Source organism: Littorina saxatilis, linkage group LG11 (genome assembly GCF_037325665.1).
Source record: "Littorina saxatilis isolate snail1 linkage group LG11, US_GU_Lsax_2.0, whole genome shotgun sequence".
NCBI classification, from domain to species: Eukaryota; Metazoa; Mollusca; class Gastropoda; order Littorinimorpha; family Littorinidae; genus Littorina; species Littorina saxatilis.
Window position 1 is genome coordinate 14,830,882 of NC_090255.1, and position 21,569 is coordinate 14,852,450.

At 41.1% G+C, this 21,569-nt stretch overlaps 1 protein-coding gene across 1 annotated transcript in view; it reads left to right on the forward strand.

The window, feature by feature from the left end:
• Window positions 1-13,792: 13,792 nt before the first annotated feature.
• Window positions 13,793-21,569, forward strand: part of LOC138979834 (E3 ubiquitin-protein ligase UBR5-like) — a gene marked incomplete in the record, with an annotated part of 271,386 nt that continues 263,609 nt past the window's right edge. The window contains 2 exon segments of the mRNA XM_070352585.1: window positions 13,793-13,946; window positions 20,257-20,383. Coding sequence (XP_070208686.1) covers window positions 13,885-13,946; window positions 20,257-20,383 — 189 coding nt within the window.

Consider the following 21,569-nt stretch of genomic DNA (forward strand, 5'->3'; position numbering starts at 1 on the left):
ACATGCACATACAGACGCCCATTTACATAGAAACACCCCCTCCTATAAGCGGGGATGAAATTTTAAGAGTGGTGGCCAGTGACCCAGAACGAACAAAAGTCAAAGCTGGCAACTCAGGTTTGTATTCAGGGAAATTTACACGAAATGCACGCACGAGATACGACTTTTCTTTCTATTTTCTCTCTTTGGGACTTTCATTTGCGTTAGATCGGTTTTATATGAAAAACCAAAGAAAAGCCCTGCTAATTTGCACTGAGAAACTTTGGAAGCAGCGTGTTTACTCCTGGGTTTCGCTGTAGTACAATTACCCTCACTTACTTCCTCGCTTGCTTCAAAAGTAGGCACTTTTTCCGTCCCATGCATGCGAAATTGAGGATGTACTTCCGATGTCGCCCAAAACGTAGGAAGTTGTCGCAAACTACCATCAATTACTTCCTCGCTTTGCTTCGAAGTAAACCCTTCTTCCGGCCCATGCATACGAAAGTGAGGCAAGTTCTTCCGATGTCACTCAAAACTTCGGGAGTTTTCGCGAACTTCCCCCATAAGCATACGGGCACTGCAGAGCTCAGCACAGGTGATTTTGCCCCAATCAATCTTTTTCACGTGAACCATTGGTCCTCTGAGAGTGAACTGTCGTCAACAGAAATGCTTTATAAGCCTAGGCAAAATCACAGCAGGCCACCAAACAACCATGCCCCCAAGACTTCATCTGAACCTTGTCGACCGCGGACGAGCTCTAGCCTGGGTTCAAGAGGGTATCCGGCTCCAAGAGATTGCTGCAAGACTTGGCTGCTCCCATTCCATCATTATGAGGCTGCGGCAGCGCTTTCTGGCCACTGGAAGTGTGGAAACCAGACCCCGGTCTGGGCGCCCTCGAAGCACCACACAACGTCAAGACCGCTACATCACACGCCAGGCGTTGCAGACCAGGACGACCACTGCCAGCACCGTCAGACGAAGGCTTGGGGTGGCAACCAACACTGACATCAACGAGCAGACCGTCCGCAACCGCCTTCATGACCAGACGCTGCACGCAAGGCGTCAACTTGGCCGCATTTTACTGACGCCACGTCACATGATGGCAAGACTGGCCTGGTCCACCCGCCATTTGAGATGGAATCGACAGCAGTGGGCCCAGGTACTGTTTTCCGATGAATCTCGATTCAGTCTGGAGCATGATGATGGTAGGACCAGGGTCTGGAGGCGTCCAGGAGAACGCATGGTCCCTGCATGCGTGAGGGAGAGAAGAGCCTACCGGGGAGGGTCAGTGATGGTGTGGGCTGGGATCAGCGAGCACCACAGGACCCCACTGTACCATGTACGGGGCAACTTGAATGCCCTTGTCTACAGCGACCAGATCCTCAGGCCCCAAGTCCTGCCCATGCTGCGTCAGATTGGGCCCCATGCAGTGCTACATGACGATAATGCTCCCCCACATCGAGCACGGCTTGTGGACGCCTTCCTGCAGCAGGTACAGATCAACAGGATGGATTGGCCAGCCAACAGTCCCGACATGAACCCTATCGAGCATGCGTGGGACATGTTGGGCCGTCGTGTTCGCGAGAATCATGCTCCACCTGCAAACCTCCAACAGCTGCTCGTTCTTTTTCAGCAAGAGTGGCAGGCCATTCCCCAGGCTGATCTGGCAAACATTGTCCACTCAATGAGGGGTCGCTGCAACGAGTGCCGCCAGAATCGTGGGGGTTATACCCATTATTGAACTTTGGGAACCGGTGAAACATTGGAATTGACAATCTGCAAAGACTTGCGACTTTTGATTTTGACCCCCCCTTCACTTAAGAGACAGTAACTCAATTGTTTATGAATGGAATTCAATGCACTTTGGCATGATTGTTGTTGAATGATTTGACCATAACATATTACAAGTTCCATGTTTTTGGTTGATCGGTTTTTGCGCAATTTGTGTTTGGAGTTTTGGTCCTTGACTTATTTTGAGCAGTGTATTACCCTCTAAAACTAGAACAACCCAAAACGACACTCTAAATCCTTTACTCTAAAGCTATGCTCTAGATTCCCACTCTAGAACTATGCTTTAAAACAACACTTTAAATCCTCCCTCCAAACTACACTCCAGAACTCTACTCTAAATCCTCACTCTCAACTTTAGTAAAAAAAAAAATCAAAAGACACAATAAAACTCTAATCTAAAACAAACGAAGTCTAAAAAAACAACCTAAAAACAATTCCCCCCAAAAAAACAATCTAACAAAACCTAACTGAACCCCTCTAACGAAACCTAACTGAACCCCTCTAACGAAACCCCGTCGCACATTCCACCATTCCGTCTCAGAAAAGTCACATTACTGTTCCCTTTCTGCTCGTAGCAAACCTGCCACGCGACCGCTCACTGGATACATCTGGGCCCGTATGCATGAACTGGAAGTCAGAAACACTGGAAGTAGAGGCCTCTTTTGAAAGTGGGAACTCCCGAAGTTAACTTTCTAACTGTTCCCTGTGCATGAACGCCGTAGTGCTGACTTCGAGAGTATTCGGTCAAGGTCGCGAAAATTGGGGGAATCCCAACTAGTACATGTATGCGTTTGTTAACGGTAAGCTTGGCGACCAGAAGAAACAAGTCTCATCGCGAGTTCAAAAGGGCGAACGTTGTGCGCGCTGTAGTACTAACAGCGTTATTGCTGGTTTTTTTTTTAAATGGTTAAACAAAAGGGTCGGTTCAAACCTGTGATGATTGTCTTGAAATCGAATGACTGCTAGCTATGACAATGACTTTGTTGACCTGAATGTTAGGGAGAAAAATAAATGATTATGTTGAACTTTTTTTTTTCCTTTTTTTAAATTTTTATCTCAGTTGGCAGGCAGCTTCAACCCTTTCTTTTCTTTTTTTGTTTTTTTGTTTTGTTATCGGGGAGCATCCGTCTTTATTGATCTTTTTTTCTGTTCTTTTTTCCTGCTTTTTATATTAATGTACAGTTGAAAGTCAAGATATTGGATTTTTTGTGAAAGCATAGGACAGTTTCTTTACGCAATTAAAAAAAAAATTAACACAGAGACAAAAACCGGTTGTTGCAGCCTGAATGCAATTCAGGCCTATCTTTAAAAGACGAATAAAAAAACTAATTATAAAAAAGTTTGCTCCCAGCTGCACTTGAACCCAGAGCGCCGGATCGAATTTCCGAATCCGTAACCACTGCACCATGCTACTCGTGTGAAAAACGCGTGATGATAAGATGTAATATGAGTTATTCAGTCGTGATGGTTTGAAAGCTCGCCACCTTCGCCGAATGAATCGAGCTCGTTTTTTTCGGTTAAAAACTGATCGAACTGTCGCTTTTGAGCCACTCTGTTTCAAGTATTTCACCTAAATTAAACAAGAATGTCACAGTTCGTGTTTATGGTGCAAGGTAGCCGACCGTCTCATTGTAGCCAAGTTACGACAGTTGCTCGATTGACGCATTTCACGTCTTCGATATTCTGTCTGAGCTCATTTCCCAATGAGCTGCCTTAAAAACAGGAATGTCCTGCAATTGTAGTATGCGTTGGAGGTTTCTTTTGGATGGGTAAGGACCCTTAAGAAGCGATATCGTCGTATAATAATGTCAAGTAATAATAATAATGACCCTGCAAATTAACATTGAAAGTGGGAACTTCGGAAGCAAAGTTGCCAGCTACCGATGCAAGAGCTAAATTGAAAGCCGAAGTTGTGGCTTCGAGAGTTCTGAGGTCAAGGTCGAGAAAATTGGGGGAATCCCAATTAGTGCGTATGCGTTTGTAAACGGTAGGCTTGGTGACCAGAGGAAACAAATCTCATCGCGAGTTTGTAAATGGGCGAACGTTGATCGCGCTGTAGCTTTTACTATAGTTGTTGCTTCTGCCTGGTTGAACGAAAGGGTCGGTTCAAAGCTGTGATGATTGTCTTGAAATTGATAGACTGTCTATAATAATGATTTTGTTGACCAGAATGTTGGGGAGAATAAAACATTTTTTTGTTTATGTGGTAGCGAAGTCGGTTATGTTAAACCTCTTCTTTTTTTTATACTGTTCAAAAAAAGAAACGCATAGTTGCTACTTGCCAAATTTGTTTTATTTTTCGAAAAAATTAACAGAAAATCCAATATTTACATTATTTGTTTGAAATTTGGTATGGACACAGTTGAATGCACACACAGTTCATTTGCATCTTCAAATCAATCAGTCAATCAATACGATTGGGTGCCGAGGCTGTCAAGTCAGTAGGGGGTGTGACTGCCTTGAGCAGCAACAACTGCCCGGCACCTTCTGGGCATGGACTGGATCAGATGCCGGATATCTTGCTGTGGGATGGTGTCCCACTCCTCCTGAAGTGCCTGCAATAGATCGCGGTGATTTGCCGGCGCTTCTTCTCGCCTGCGCACACGTCTGTCCAATTCATCCCAGAGGTGTTCTATCGGGTTCATGTCTGGCGACATGGATGGCCAGGGAAGCACCTGGACATGGTGGTCGGTGAGGAACTGGGTGGTGAGTCGTGCTGTGTGCGGGCGAGCGTTGTCCTGCTGGAATATGGCATCCTGGTCAGCCAGAAGAGGAAGGGCGTGTGGGCGCAGAATTTCCTCCACGTATCGCTGGGCAGTTATGCGCCCTTGGACGTGCACCAGGGTGCTCCTTCCAGCGGTATTGATCGCCCCCCACACCATGACGCCTCCACCACCATGAACGGGTGCCTCATCCACACAGTTGGGCGCGTAACGTTCGTTTACTCTCCGGTAGACCCTCCTCCGACCATCATGTCGCTGGAGCAGGAAGTCGGACTCGTCGCTGAACCACACGTGTCTCCAGTGATTCCGGACGGTCCAGCGAAGGTGCTGGTTGCCCCACTGCACTCGGTTCTGGCGATGGCGGCGGGTGAGGACAGCTCCTCTGTGAGGTCTGCGAGCTCTCAAACCAGCTTCATGCAGGCGGTTCCGCACGGTCTGGTCCGATAATCGGTGTGGCCCGGGGAGAGCCTGGACAGAAGATGAGGCCGACAGGAAACGATTCCGGAGGTGGCGGAGCCGTATGAAGCGGTCGTGAGCAGCAGTTGTCGCCCTTGGTCTTCCCGCTCGTGGCAAGTCAGCAACGGAGCCAGTGGCTTGAAACCTGACCCACAGTCTACTGATGGTGCTCTGGGACACGTGGAAGTGCCTGGCGATTGCACTTTGACTTTGGCCTGCTTGTAAACGACCCAATGCAATTTGGCGGTCTTCTCTGCTCAATCGGGCCATCTTTCGTCGCTGAATTGTCGTCTGATTTCTTTGTGGCGAACAATCCGCTTTTATGGGTTTTGGAAGACATGGTGAGAGCTCAATATTCCCCGAGTTTCACGAGATTACACTGAAGCATGACGAGTGGTCATGCCAAATGAGCAATTTTGACATTGTAGCCACTGATAACGCATGCGTCACGTGCAGAGCTCACTTGTGGCAATGGACGAAAGGTCGACGACCAGATAAACATTTTCTGCAGTTTGGTGGATATCCTTGTAGCCATATAACTAAATTAACCAAATATTACAAGCTATGCGTTTCTTTTTTTGAACAGTATATAATTGTGTATCGGTAAAACTGTTTTGGACAAAATAGGTTGGTTAGAGCGAACGTTTGGGTTACTGGTAAATTTGAAAAGGCAGAAATCAATCAGTGTTTGGGGAATCAAGATATAAGGTGTAGTGAAAAGAAGATAAGTTCAGTGACTTTCATATTAATTGGGGAAATGTGTGTCCGAATTTTTACAAAAGATAAATTGTTGTACTTTGGTATTTGTAAATTTTGTTTGTCCTCGTTAATTGTGAACAGGATAATTATAATGTTAATATAAAGTTGATAGTCAAGATTGGATTTGTTTAGCACACGCGCGTGTGTGCATGTGTGTTAGACATAGACATAGACATAGAACACTGTATTATCTCAATTACGAGAAACTCGGGTGTGGTGAATCATAATAAACAACATAAAACGTAAGAACATCAATAAAATATCGAGGCACAAATACTCAGCTCATAATAGTGTGTGGTAAGGGGGAATGGGGTGCGCACACACACACACACACACACACACACACACACACACACACACACACACACACACACACACACACACACACATAAAGCAATGACAAAAACAACAGCAGAAACTTATACTCAAACCCTCACACACACACACACACACCTCCACGTACACATACACACACACACACACACACACACACACACACACACACACACACACACACACACACACACACACACACACACACACACACACACACAAACACACTCACACATGCACACAACGACGCCCATTTTCATAGAAACACAGTAACCCCCTCGTATATAAGCGGGAATGAAAGAGTTGGTGGCCAATAACCCAGAAAAAACAAAAGTCAAAGCTGGCAACTCAGGTTTGTATTCAGGGAAATTTGCACGAAATGCATGCACAAGATACGACTTTTCCTTCTATTTTCTCTCTTTGGGACTTTCATTGGGTCAGCTCGGTTTGATCTGAAAAACTGAAGAAAAGCCCTGCCTTTTTGCACTGAGAAACTGTGGAAGTAGCGTGTTTACTACTGGGTCTGGCTGTAGTACATTTACCCTTATTTACAAAGTCAACTCTTTTTTCGTCCCATGCATGCGAAAGTGAGGATGTACTTCCGATGTCGCTCAAAACTTTAGAAGTAGTCGCAAAATACCCTGAGTTACTCCCTCGCTTTGCTTCGAAGTAAACCCTTTTTCCGGCCCATGCATACGAAAGTGAGGCAAGTACTTCCGATGTCACTCAAAACTTCGGGAGTTGTCGCGAACTTCCCCCGTAAGCATACGGGCCCTGTTCTGTTCGAAGCACCAACGAAAAGTAAATGCCCCAACCCACAACATCCCGCGTGCCTACGTCACAAGGTTAAAACAAATTCAACTCAGAGGGGTGTCGGGTACCGAAAAGCAACCATTTTACCTATGCAGATTAAAGGATCGGCTCTTCCGCCAGACCATTTCAATACAGACAAAACACAGTCTCGGAAACCTTAGTGGATCCTGATAGTACTGGTTTGAATCCTCGATAGCACAGAGGTACCACGAGTTCACGAGTTCAAACGGATGCGCAAAAGTACATGTAACTGTCGTTCAGCCACAAGCTCACACAGAGGGGCTCAAAACCGACAGGACGATCATTTGACTGACCGAAAAAAACGTGCTCGAGTCATTTGGCAAACTACCACGACTGAATAATTGATAACAAATCTTTGCATCGTGTACCAGACGAGTAGCATAGTGCCGTGGTTACGGATTCGGAATTTCGATCCGACGCTCTGTGTTCAAGTGCCGCTGGGAGCTAAGTATTTTTTTCATTATTTTTTTTATTAACCTTTTTCTTTTTAGACCTCAATTGCATTCAGACTGAAACAACCGGTTTTTGCCTCTGTGTTCATTTTTTTTTTAAATGCGTATAGAAACTGTCTGTCCTATACTTTCCCAAAAAAATCCAATCTTGACTTTCAACTGTACATAACCATGCATCGCCATCGTAATAAAAAATTAACGAGGGAAAACAAATTAAAACACCGATGAACAGTATTGTCTTTTCTAAACTTCTTGACAGACATTTCCCCAATAAATAAGGAACAAGTCACTAAACTTAGCTATTTACGGTCTACTGAATAATGTTCTTCCTTTTAAACTTTACCAGTAACCCAAATTTTCCCTATAACCAATCTATGTTTGTCCAATAGTTTTACCGATATAAAATTATTAAACACAAGTTCAACATACAGTACTTGTACTTATTGTGAGAACGAAATTGGTGTTTTTTTGTGCCCAAAAATTATGTTTATTTGGAAATGCGTTGAGGATAAAGTGATTTGTAAATACAATATGATATTAAAAATTACCTAAAAGGAAGTTTTTTGGGCGTGTTTGAAAATTCACAAAGTTTTATTATTTGATAGTGATAGCCAAAAATATGGTTCCCCGTCGTATGCATTTCTGAGAGGGAATTGTTAAATAGAAAAGTTGTTTAAAATACATTTAGAAATAGTATTGTTAACGATATAGGTACATTTAAAGTAGAAACATTAATATAACAAGTCGCGTAAGGCGAAAATACAATATTTAGTCAAGTAGCTGTCGAACTCACAGAATGAAACTGAACGCAATGCCATTTTTCAGCAACACCGTATACTCGTAGCATCGTCAGTCCACCGCTCATGGCAAAGGCAGTGAAATTGACAAGAAGAGCGGGGTAGTAGTTGCGCTAAGAAGGATAGCACGCTTTTCTGTACCTCTCTTTGTTTTAACTTTCTGAGCGTGTTTTTAATCTAAACATATCATATGTATATGTTTTTGGAATCAGGAACCGACAAGGAATAAGATGAAAGTGTTTTTAAATTGATTTGGACAATTTAATTTTGATAATAATTTTTATATATTTAATTTTCAGAGCTTGTTTTTAATCCGAATATAACATATTTATATGTTTTTGGAATCAGCAAATGATGGAAAATAAGATAAACGTAAATTTGGATCGTTTTATAAATTTTTATTTTTTTTTACAATTTTTAGATTTTTAATGACCAAAGTCATTAATTAATTTTTAAGCCACCAAGCTGAAATGCAATACCGAAGTTTGGGCTTTGTCGAAGATTACTTGACCAAAATTTCAACCAATTTGGTTGAAAAATGAGGGCGTGACAGTGCCGCCTCAACTTTCACGAAAAGCCGGATATGACGTCATCAAAGACATTTATCAAAAAAATGAAAAAAACGTTCGGGGATTTCATACCCAGGAACTCTCATGTCAAATTTCATAAAGATCGGTCCAGTAGTTTAGTCTGAATCGCTCTACACACACACACACACACACACACACACACACACACACACATACACCACGACCCTCGTTTCGATTCCCCCTCGATGTTAAAATATTTAGTCAAAACTTGACTAAATATAAAAAGCAGAAAAAAAGAAAAGAAAAATAAAGATTAATGAAGAGGGATACTCCCCGCCAAAAAAAAAAAAAAAAAAAAAGAATTGAAGCTGCCTGCATGCAACTGAGATGAAAAAAAAAGAGAAAAAAAATTTCAACATAATCATTTATTCTCTCGACCCTTTCGTTCAAAAAAACAACAGCAATAACGCTACAGCGCGCTCAACGTTCGCCTTTTTGAACTCTCGATGAGATTTGTTTCTCTGGTGGCAAGCTTACCGTTCACAAACGCATGCGCACTAGTTAGGATTCCCCCAATTTTCGCGACCTTGACCGAATACTTTCAAAGTCACCACTCCGGCGTTCATGCATAGTGAACAGTTGGAAAGTTAAACTTCGGGAGTTCCCACTTCCAAATGAGGCCTCTACTTCCAGTGTTGCTGACTTCCTCCTCATGCATACGGGCCCTGGTGTCAACAGGTTATTCTCCTTCAAATAAGCAAACACGTGACATTCTACACACTTTTCTGTAACTTTACCCACAAAGCTAAGAAGTAATATTGGTCGGTAATTTGAACATAATTCCTTTTCACCTTTTTGATAAATTTCAAAATGACATTAGCTATCTTCCATATTGCAGGAACTGTGGCTTCATCGAGAGATCTGTTGAATAATGCAGTGAGTGGCATCGCGATGATATCTGCACATGCAGCCAGAACTCTATTTGAAACAGAATCAGGATCTGAGGCTTTGTGTACATCAAGATTCTGCAACATATTAAACACGTGTGCAGCATCCTTAATAAAAACAAAAACAATAGTGGTATTCTGTTCTCTCACTTCAGGAACTACATCATCATCATCATCCAATACCGATTGTTTTACAAAACATTTATTGAATACTGTTGCTTTTTGTACATTGAAATAATAAACACGGCCATTGTTTTCGACGGGAGGAAATTCATATGAAGACATACTTTTGCATGACATAAACGACTTTACTAATTTCCGCCAATCTTTATTAACAAAACAGTCTTGTGAACTAACACGATTATCTAATTCTTTTAAATATTCTGCTTTCCTCAATCGAATAACATCAGTTAATTTATTGCATGTTCTTCGGAAAAAATTACAGATCCAAACAGAATTCAATAATTATGCTAATGTGTGTATCTTTTTCTTTTTATCAATTAGCCGTTTAATACCGTCAGTCATCCAGGGTGTATCCGCTTCTCTTACAGTTATTTCTTTAACTGGCATACACTGTTGTAACCATATCCATTAGGGTATCAAAAAATGCCTCTGTTGCTTCGTCAATCGAACTGAGTGAGACCATACTCGTCCAATACACATTACATATGTTTTCCTTTAAAATGACAGTAGATGTGTTCAGTTCCGTGGGTCCAGCAAAAGTGCCCCGACTAGTATTACAGGCAGATCATCCCACCTTTAGCCAATCGTAGCGTTTTGTTTTGAAGTCATGCGGTCCAGCAAAGGTGCCCCGACTAGTATTACCGGGAAACCGGCCGATCATCCCACCTTCAGCCAAGAGCGTTTTGTGTACTGTCAACAGCCGATCATCCCACCTTTAGCCAAGAGCGTTTTGTGTACTGTCAACAGCCGATCATCCCACCTTTAGCCAAGAGCGTTTTGTGTACTGTCAACAGCCAGTTAGATGCAAGGAGCAAAGCGACGAGTTCTGACTTGTTTGTTTAGTTGACTTAGATAGTGAATTGTTTTTATAGGGATGACGTTTTGCACGTGTTTTACAAAGTGCGTTAGCATTCAATCTCACCGTTACTATTTAGTGAGTAGTGTTAGGGTCACGTGACTAGGGTTATCTCCCCTTTACAATTATTATCAGTCAGTATGGAGTCTATTTTGATATGAGTTGTCCACACCTTTTTATATTTATTATCTCCCCCTTTTTTAAGAGTGATCTCCCTTATTTTTTTCTCTTTACATTTAGTCAAGTTTTGACTAAATGTTTTGACGTAGAGGGGGGAATCGAGACGAGGGTCGTGGTGTATGTGCGTGTGTGTGTGTGTGTCTGTGTGTGTGTGTGTGTGTGTAGAGCGATTCAGACTAAACTACTGGACCGATCTTTATGAAATTTGACATGAGAGTTCCTGGGTATGAAATCCCCGAACGTTTTTTTCATATTTTTGATAAATGTCTTTGATGACGTCATATCCGGCTTTTCGTGGAAGTTGAGGCGGCACTGTCACGCCCTCATTTTTCAACCAAATTGGTTGAAATTTTGGTCGGGTAATGTTCGACAAAGCCCGGACTTCGGTATTGCATTTCAGCGTGGTGGCTTAAAAATTGATTAATGACTTTGGTCATTAAAAATCTGAAAATTGTAAAAAAAATATGTTTTTTATAAAACGATCCAAATTTACGTTTATCTTATTTTCCATCATTTGCTGATTCCAAAAACATATAAATATGTTATATTCGGATTAAAAACAAGCTCTGAAAATTAAATATATAAAAATTATTATCAAAATTAAATTTTCCAAATCAATTTAAAAACACTTTCATCTTATTCCTTGTCGGTTCCTGATTCCAAAAACATATAGATATGATATGTTTGGATTAAAAACACGCTCAGAAAGTTAAAACGAAGAGAGGTACAGAAAAGCGTGCTATCCTTCCCAGCGCAACTTCCCCGCTCTTCTTGTCAATTTCACTGCCTATGCCGTGAGCGGTGGACTGACGATGCTACGAGTATACGGTCTTGCTGCGTTGCATTGCGTTCAGTTTCATTCTGTGAGTTCGACAGCTACTTGACTAAATGTTGTATTTTCGCCTTACGCGACTTGTTATATTTAGTCAAGTTTTTTTTTTTTTTTGCCGGGGAGCGTACTTCTTCATTGGTCTTTTGAGGGGGGAATCGAGACGAGGGTCGTGGTGTATGTGAGTGTGTGTGTGTGTGTGTGTGTGTCAGTGTGTGTGTGTGTGTGTGTGTGTGTGTGTGTGTGTAGAGCGATTCAGACTAAACTACTGGGCCGATCTTTATGAAATTTGACATGAGAGTTCCTGGGTATGATATCCCCGGACGTTTTTTCTTTTTTTCGATAAATACCTTTGATGACGTCATATCCGGCTTTTTGTAAAAGTTGAGGCGGCACTGTCACACCCTCGTTTTTCAATTAAATTGATTGAAATTTTGGCAAAGCAATCTTCGACGAAGGCCGGGGTTTGGTATTGCATTTCAGCTTGGTGGCTTAAAAACTAATGAGTGAGTTTGGTCATTAAAAATCGGAAACTTGTAATTAAAATTATTTTTTTATTAAACGATCCAAAAACAATTTCATCTTATTCTTCGTCATTTTCTGATTCCAAAAACATATACATATGTTATATTTGGATTAAAAACAAGCTCTGAAAATTAAAAATATAAAAATTATGATCAAAATTAAATTTCCGAAATCGTTTTAAAAACTATTTCATCTTATTCCTTGTCGGTTCTTGATTCCAAAAACATATAGATATGATATGTTTGGATTAAAAACACGCTCAGAAAGTTAAAACGAAGAGAGGTACAGTAAAGCGTGCTATGAAGCACAGCGCAATCGCTACCGCGCCAAACAGGCTCGTCACTCAGTTTCACTGCCTTTTGCACTAGCGGCGGACTACGTTCAGTTTCATTCTGTGAGTTCCACAGCTTGACTAAATGTAGTAATTTCGCCTTACGCGACTTGTTTTTCATTGCAGTTTAAACTTTAACACCTTTCTGTCTAACTGTCTTAATCTTAATTCCACATTAAACATACAACAAATATTCATAGGTTTACCGTAACGGTATTTGCCAATGCACATTTTAGCGACTATTATCAAATAATGTATATATTCTACTGCCTGCAGAGAAATGTTTTTACGTGGTTGAAGGCCCAGCAAGGCTGTTTCTTCATTCAATACTATACGGACGTTTGTCTGTCTGTTTTTGTGCCTGTTTGTTTGTCTGTCTGTTTGTCTGTTTTTTTGCCTGTCTGTTTGTCTGTCTGTGTGTCTGTTTGTCTGGGTTTTTTTTTATCTGTCTGTCTTCTTTCTGTCTGCTTATCTCTTTGTTTGTTTGTTTGTTTGTTTGTTTGTTTGTCTGTTTGGCTGTTGATTCTTCTCTGTCTGTCTGTTTTTCTGTGTGTCCGTTGGTCTGTGTGTCTCTTTGTCTGTTTGTCTATCTGTTTGTCTGTCTGTTTGTTTGTGTTTCTGTCCGTATGTGCCTGTTGGTAGGCCGCCTGTCTATCTGTTTGTCAGTCCGTCTGTCCGTCTGTCTGTTTGTCTGTCTGTCTCTCTGTATTTTTGTCTGTCTGTCTTCTTTCTGTTTTTCTGTCTGTCCTTCTGTCTGCCTGTTTGTCCGTCTGTCTGTCTGTCTGTCTGTCTCTCTCTCCTTTGTTTGTACTGCAGCGTGTCAGTTATAACGTAAGAGACATGCCACTGTCACTGATGCATTGATCGAGAATATAATTATATGAAGCAATCTCCTGCGAAGGTAAAGCTCAATCTTTGCTCTCAAGCGCAGTCAACATTGTTTGCCAAAAGAACAATGTTGAAAGCAAAGATCGAGCTTTTCCTTCGCAGGCTACGAAAGCTCTTTGGTGAGAGGGAGAATTAAAGGGCAAAGACTCTTTATCTTCCAGAAAAAGTATTTTCCCCAGTTCGTTCCCTTGATAATTGTTGTAACGCAGATAATGTAAATGCATTTGAATAATTTTTCCTCTGTGCAACAAATGGCAAGAATTGTAAGCGTGTCAACAAAAAGTAGATTTTATGTTGATACATTATTTTTGTGTACAAATTTAGACACACGGTTTTCATTTTTTAAGTTGTCTGCTGAGATTGGCCAATGAAAGCACGGCTTACTATTCAACACAGGGCAGCATCATGGTGCTCCCAACAGATTGACGGCCAAGCAATTTGTTTGAAATTTGTTGAAACTGGAGGTTGAATGAACCCAGAACAGAGGAATTATGTCGTCCCTACATTTTGTAGTACATCCTTTACCTGGTACTGACGATCAGTTAACTGAGAGGTTTGTATTTATTTCGCTTGTCACCATGCCGTACACTACTGTTTTTCCTTTGCCGAAGATCGTGCGCCTATCTGCTGTCCACTCAAAGCATTTAGACTAGAGCCTTCAAACATTGTGTGAATCATTGTTTTTCACTTTTTCTGTCTGTTTATCTGCTTTGTCTTTCAGGACAATGTGGTTATACAGGGTAATGGTAATCTTGAACTTTAGTGTGTTAAATTCATAGCTCAGAATTCAGTGGCATTCTTTACTTATTTTCAGACCTGTTTACACTACACATTGAGCGTAGTAAACTACGAATTTGAATAATATACTACGCAAGTCTGTCGTTTTCTACGCAAACGGTATTTAAAAATAAAAAAAATTTAAAAAAAATTTCTTTTTCGTCTTTACACCTGTTCCTTGTCCCGTTGTGCTCTCACACCGCCCCGTCCCTGCACGCAAACGGTATTGTTTCGGCTACGCATATCACAATCCGTAATTTTCTTCATCTCCCTTGACCGATCCATTTTCCAATCCATGTTTTCGGCCAGCAGTCGTTTGCTGCGTGCAGCGCGTAAAGCGCCCACGGGCGTTGCGTTGTAGCTTGTTAATGCCGAATAGGCTTCTCCAAGCAAATGCCGGGCACAACTGAAAGCGTTACTGCCAAACCATGCGGGCGTTTCGACACAATGGCTGAACGCAGAGCACACGAAAGTGAAGATGAGAACTGTGAAGAAAATGACTCCGAAAGGCCACCGACCAAAAAGAAAAAGACGAGCAATGCGCCGAACCAAGTCTTTCTGCCAAAATATCATCAGGACTACCCATGCCTTGTCTTCGCGGAAAGGAAAACATCATGCTCATTGCACTGTCTGCAATTCCCATTTTTCCGTCAGTCAATCAATACATGTGGTAAAAAGTAGCAATCATTGTTCTTGTTGTTGTGATAGGTCGACGAGAAATTCTACACATTCAATTACAAAACTACACATTTGCCTCATTTTGCTCCCAGAAAATACACATGCAATGTTTTAGGGGTAAACAGGTCTGTATTTTTGATACAAGTCCCTGTAAACAAGCCAAAGAACATTTGTTGTGAAATTAATTGACGGATTGAGCCCCAAACTTAAGCATAATTAATTAATTTGGTTCTTTGATCGACGAAAAGGACGCCAAAAAGCTTACGTTTTTAACCAAGGGACATCATTTACTTGACAGAGTTACGTCCCCAGTCGGAATTCACGGATAATTCCGTCTTTGACGCATGTAAACGAAATGCACTTGTACATAAAGGTACAGTTTATTCCGTCACTTCAAAGGGATCTAAAATGACTATTATACTTACAGGTGCAGGTTCTGCAAATTTGGAGGCTTAGATGCCTCTGAATTCTGAGCTATGAATTTAACACACTAAAGTTCAAGATTACCGTATGAAGTTAAGCGTTAAAATTCATAGCTCACAATCTAGTGGCATTATGGACTTATTTTTCCTGGCAAAATTGTATAGGCGTAGATAAAAATGTCCACCAAAATACCTGTGTGACCTGGAATAATAGGCCGTGAAAGGTGGATGCAGCGCCTAAAGGCAGTCGATCTACTGGCCGATGTGAATGCGTGATATATTGTGTAAAAAATTCCATCTCACACGGCATTAATAGGTAACATGCGCCTTGTGTGGTGAGATACGTGCGTGATATAAATCCTCGTAAATAAAATAAATAAATAAATTTTTGAATACAAGTTGCAACTCCTTTTACTGTTATAGTTTTATTAATCAAACCAAAGAATATTTTTTGTGAAATGAATTGACGGATTGAGCTCCAAACTTAAATATAACTCATGAATTTGGTCATTTCATCGACGCAAATGATGAGAAAAGCCCCCCCCCCCCCACCCCCCCTCGGAAAACGTGGCTGTGCCGATGTTTTCCTTCTGTTTCTAAAAACCCATGTAAACTAAACAAAAGGCATCTCTACAGTACAGTTCCGTGACTTCAAAGGTATCTAAAAATTACTTGTTATGCTTACGAGAGCAGGTTCAGCAAAATTGGAGGCTCAAATTGCAGTGGATTCTGAGCTACGAATTTACAACGCTTAAGTGTATTATTACCTTCTATATATATATACGACTAGTGTCTGTCTGTCTGTCTGTCTGTTCGCGATGCACGGCCAAAGTTCTCGGTGGATCTTTTTAAAATTTGGACACCGTATTCAGCTACACCCCGGACACAACCTCATCGATGAGATATTTCAACACGTGCTCTGCGCATCGCTGTGCGCGCTGAACCGATTTTTTGTTGTTTTTGACTCACATGCGAAGCAAAAGTGAGTCTATGTACTCACCCGAATCGTCCGTCCGGCCGTCCGTCCGGAAAACTTTAACGTTGGATATTTCTTGGACACTATTCAGTCTATCAGTACCAAATTTGGCAAGATGGTGTATGATGACAAGGCCCCAAAAAACATACATAGCATCTTGACCTTGCTTCAAGGTCAAGGTCGCAGGGGCCATAAATGTTGTCTAAAAAACAGCTATTTTTCACATTTTTCCCATTTTCTCTCAAGTTTTTGAGATTGAATACCTCACCTATATATGATATATAGGGCAAAGTAAGCCCCATCTTTTGATACCAGTTTGGTTTACCTTGCTTCAAGGTCAAGGTCACAGGAGCTCTTCAAAGTTGGATTGTATACATATTTGACCTTGACCCTGAACTATGGAAGATAACTGTTTCAAACTTAAAAATTATGTGGGGCACATGTTATGCTTTCATCATGAGACACATTTGGTCACATATGATCAAGGTCAAGGTCACTTTGACCCTTATGAAATGTGACCAAAATAAGGTAGTGACCATATCTCATGGTAGAAAGAGCCAATAAGCACCATTGTACTTCCTATGTCTTGAATTAACAGCTTTGTGTTGCATGACCTTGGATGACCTTGACCTTGGGTCACATGTATTTTGGTAGGAAAAATGTGTAAAGCAGTTCTTAGTGTATGATGTCATTGCTAGGTTTAGTTATTTGACCTTGAGTCGTATGGGCTTTGCCCTTCTTGTTTGTTGTTGTTGTCGGGATCCACTACCAGTAACTCTTCCTTATCTTCTCCAGTGTTTTCAGCCGCGATTATCTCCCTCCGTGGGGCGTCAATCCATATTCCCGTTACTACGTTACTATTTTTAGAAGGTCACTGCACGTTACTATTTTTAGAAGGTCTCCAGTGTTTTGCGCATTTATCTCCTTTCCTTCGTGCGCCGGCAAAGCCGGCGTACACCCGGCAAATTCGGCTCTACTTCTTCCCGGCGAAGCGGGTAATCATCTAGTATACTATACTATAGTTATAGATTTATTACAGGGCAGTAATGCTGTGTCCAGGTAACGAATGAGAGATCTTCTGCTGAGATTGGTGTCTATTTTTAGCTTCCATGATTTGATTGAGTTGTGCGAAATAAGTGTATGGGTGTACATTCCTGGTAAAAGCATTTTTAATATCTGTATTTTCCATTTCTTGCTTTTGAATTCAAATTTTTGTGTGTTAACTGAGTCCGTCTCGAGTGCAGTAACGTATGACACAAGAAATGAGCTTGGTGTCTATTTTTAGTTTCCATAATTTGTTCGAGCTGTATTGTCCATTTTTGGCTCACGTAAGTGTAGCCTATGCGATCGTAACTTTGTCTGTCTGTGCGTGCGTATGTGCGTGCGTGCGTGCGTGTGTATGTCTGTGGTAGAAACTCTAACATTTGAAGACGTCACATTACATTGACGTCACATTATGACGTAAGCGGGTTAGACGTCACGCGAAGGAAGTACTGAAAGTCTCGGTCATTATTATTTTGAGCGGGCTGAGACTAGTTGGCAGTCGTGTCCCTGTAAGTAGGCTACATGCAGACAGACAGATCTAGATCTAGTGTCTCGCTTTCTTGCACAGTTTCACCTATGCTCTTTCTGTGTGTGTGTGTGTGTGTGTGTGTATGTGTGACGGAGTGATTGAGTTTGTGTTACTGTTTGTCGATTTCTTACGTGAGCCTTGATGGCTTCGCCTCTTGTTTGCTTTTGAATTCAGATTTTTGTATGGTAACTGTGTCTGTCTCTACTGCTGTAACGTGAGAAATGACCTTGGTGTCTATTTTTAGGTTCCATGTTTTGTTTCAGTTGTGCAAAATAAGTGTCTGGGTGTACATTCCTGGTTAAAGCATTTTTTAATTCAGTATTGTCCACATCTTGCTTTTGAATTCAAATATTTGTGTTGTAACTCACTAACTGTGTCCGGTGCAGTAACGTATGACACGAGAAATGAGCTGAGTGTCTATTTTAAGCTTCCATTATTTGTTTGAGCTGTATGACATTAGTCAATTTAGTGTGTGGGTGTACATTCTTGGTAAGGGGAGTTTTTATTCTATATTGTCCATTTTTGCTTTTGAATTCAAATTTTGGGGGCAGTCACTGTCAATCTCTAATGCAGTGTCTCTTAGTCTAATGCAGTGTCTCTTAGTCTAATACAGTGTCTCTTAGTCAAATGCAGTAACGTTTGACACAGGAAATAAGCTTAGTGTCTATTTTTAGCTTCCTTGTTCTGTTTGTAGTGGATTAAATAAGTGTGAGTGAAAGTTGCATTTTGGAGCACTTCTCAATTCTGTATTGTTGTAATCTTGAGTTTGAATTCTGTTTTTTGTAGTCACTGTGTCCGTCAAATTCAGTAACGTATGACACAGGGATACCATACTTCTCATGCTTTTCATCTTTCTTTAATGCACAACAAGCTGCTTTGTCGCTTTAAATTATTTTTTGAGTCACTTGAGAAAAAGTGACTCTATGTAATCGGTCAGTGTTAGTCTGTCCGGCCGCCGTCCGTAGACACCACCTTAACGTTGGACTTTTCTCGGAAACTATCAAAGCGATCGGGCTCATATTTTGTTTAGTCGTGACCTCCAATGACCTCTACACTTTAACGATGGTTTCGTTGACCTTTGACCTTTTTCAAGGTCACAGGTCAGCGTCAAAGGAAAAATTAGACATTTTATATCTTTGACAAAGTTCATCGGATGTGATTGAAACTTTGTAGGATTATTCTTTACATCAAAGTATTTACATCTGTAGCCTTTTACGAACGTTATCAGAAAAACAAGGGAGATAACTAGCCTTTTCTGTTCGGCAACACACAACTTAACGTTGGGCTTTTCTCGGAAACTATAAAAGTGACCGGGCTCAAATTTTATGTGAACGTGACTCATTGTGTTGTGAATAGCAATTTCTTCCTGTCCATCTGATGCCTCATATAATATTCAGAACTGCGAAAGTGACTCGATCGAGCGTTTGCTCTTCTTGTTTACTGAAGCATTATCTTTTTATTAATTTATTCTAATGTCTGATGTGAACGTCTGCTGAGGGTGAGAGAGAGGCAAAAAACATTGCACTATGTCACACAATCACATGATCTAAAACTGGGGCAATTGTCGAATAGTTATTTGGACTTGATAGGAAGTTTCTACATCATTTAGATCATGGCAGAACCTTAATTTGACTTTCTATGACTAAAATTACTGTGTTCACTGTAATGTATGACTATAAGCAGATGCACACATTTAAAAAGGTACCCCCCGCGGGTTAGGGGGAGTCCCATATTGGTTGGGACGAGAAAGAATTTACCCGATGCTCCCCAGCATGTCGTAAGAGGCGACTAACGGATTCTGTTTCTGCTTTTACCCTTGTTAAGTGTTTCTTGTATAGAATATAGTCAATTTTTGTAAAGATTTTAGTCAAGCAGTATGTAAGAAATGTTAAGTCCTTTGTACTGGAAACTTGCATTCTCCCAGTAAGGTAATATATTGTACTATGTTGCAAGCCCCTGGAGCAAATTTTTGATTAGTGCTTTTGTGAACAAGAAACAATTGACAAGTGGCTCTATCCCATCTCCCCCCTTCCCCCGTCGCGATATAACCTTCGTGGTTGAAAACGACGTAAAACACCAAATAAAGAAAGAAAAGAACCCAAACCCTAATTCATGGAAACCATTTTTTTGTTGCTGATTTACAACCATAGAATATACCACTACCAAGCAGTAATGTAAAAAGAACACAACCAAGAACTGTGATATTCGGACTGGCACCTTCTGTCACAGGCTCAAATCTCAGGGATGTTGCTACACATTTGTGCTAATCGGACAAATGTCCTGACTTAATCAACATGAATAGGACATTTGACCGGCTTCACAAATTTCAATAGGAAATTTCAGGTGACCTACATTGTGGTTGTACTCATTATCGTCTGTTACTGTGGGGTCCGATTATCACGTTATTGATTTTTAAAAATGTTTTGTATATTTACAGGCTACGTGAGGTGTCTGACAGAATCAGTCGACATGGTTTTACTTCACCTTCAGTTTTGTCTGCGATGCGCAATGTGAACATCAGGGAAACTGTTATGGGTCCAAACCATATGGCTTTCCTTTTTGAAGTGAGTATCACTAATGTTTGTTCAGTGCATAAGTAGAGGTTACATGCCGAGTCTCAGTGATTATTAAAAATAATGGTCGAAGTTGGCGGATCATGAAAAATGCGAGCTTCAGCGAGCTTTTTCATGACCGCGAACTGAGACCATTATTTTTAATAATCACTGAGACGAGGTGTGTAACCTCTTTATTCCTCCTTTCTTCAGTTATTTAAAGAAAACAGGAGTTTTTGTGCGAAAGTTTGATCGAATCCGAATCACTCAACCAGTCAACCTGCGCAGGCGATCGATTAATGCGCGGTTGTATAGTTCCGTGCAAATCATTCCATTCTGTTAACACTTCTTGTCAGTTTCCCTGTTTTAGACTAAAATCAAGTACACAGATATGCTGTTATTCTGCTGTGGCGGTAAAGGCAGATATTGTGTGTTCTGTTTATGTTTTAGTATCGCTTAGGATAATGTTCTTTCGTCAAATGGGACTAGCAGACGAACTTTTGCACCCGTGTTCCAACGTTAATTACTGTATGAAGTTCAGTTTTCTGGGGGAAATAGTGTATGAAACCGCTTTATGTTGTTTAAATTGATGAGATGTGTGCATTTGGTTGCATGTGGTCTGTTTATAAAATGAAATATTGTTGAAAACTGACCGTCGGATTGCAGTCAGTGTTGTCGAAGAAACTGCGTTAAAAGAAGGGGAACTACTCTTGTCGGCTAGAGTATGAGTTACTTGCCTTGGGAATTTGCTTGTGATGAACGGTTTGTGCACGGCAGATCTAGATTCAGAAAACAACCGAACTCATGGATTTTATATGGAGATTCATGTGTTCAGGCCTGTAGTTGTTAATTTAAATGCGGTATGTTTGTATTGTTTGCTCCAGAGATGTATACTTTGTACGTATAGAGCGTTCGGAACTTTTCAGTCGCAAAAGTAGTACCAAAACAGAACAGCTTCTCAACCCATTGCATTATCGAGGATTCAGGCTGTTGCTGGCTCGTTATTTGTTTGGTTGCTGGGTCATTATCGAAAAATAACTAGCTCTACAAGTTTACAGAGGTAAAGAAGCAGAGGGGGGAATAAGAAGCCCAACCATCCCCATACCCCCAATATTAAGGATTTTGTGATAGGCTGGCTTACTCTACTGCTTAATTAATCTTCAGTGGGCATTGCTAAGGAGGGGGGGGGGGGGGGGGG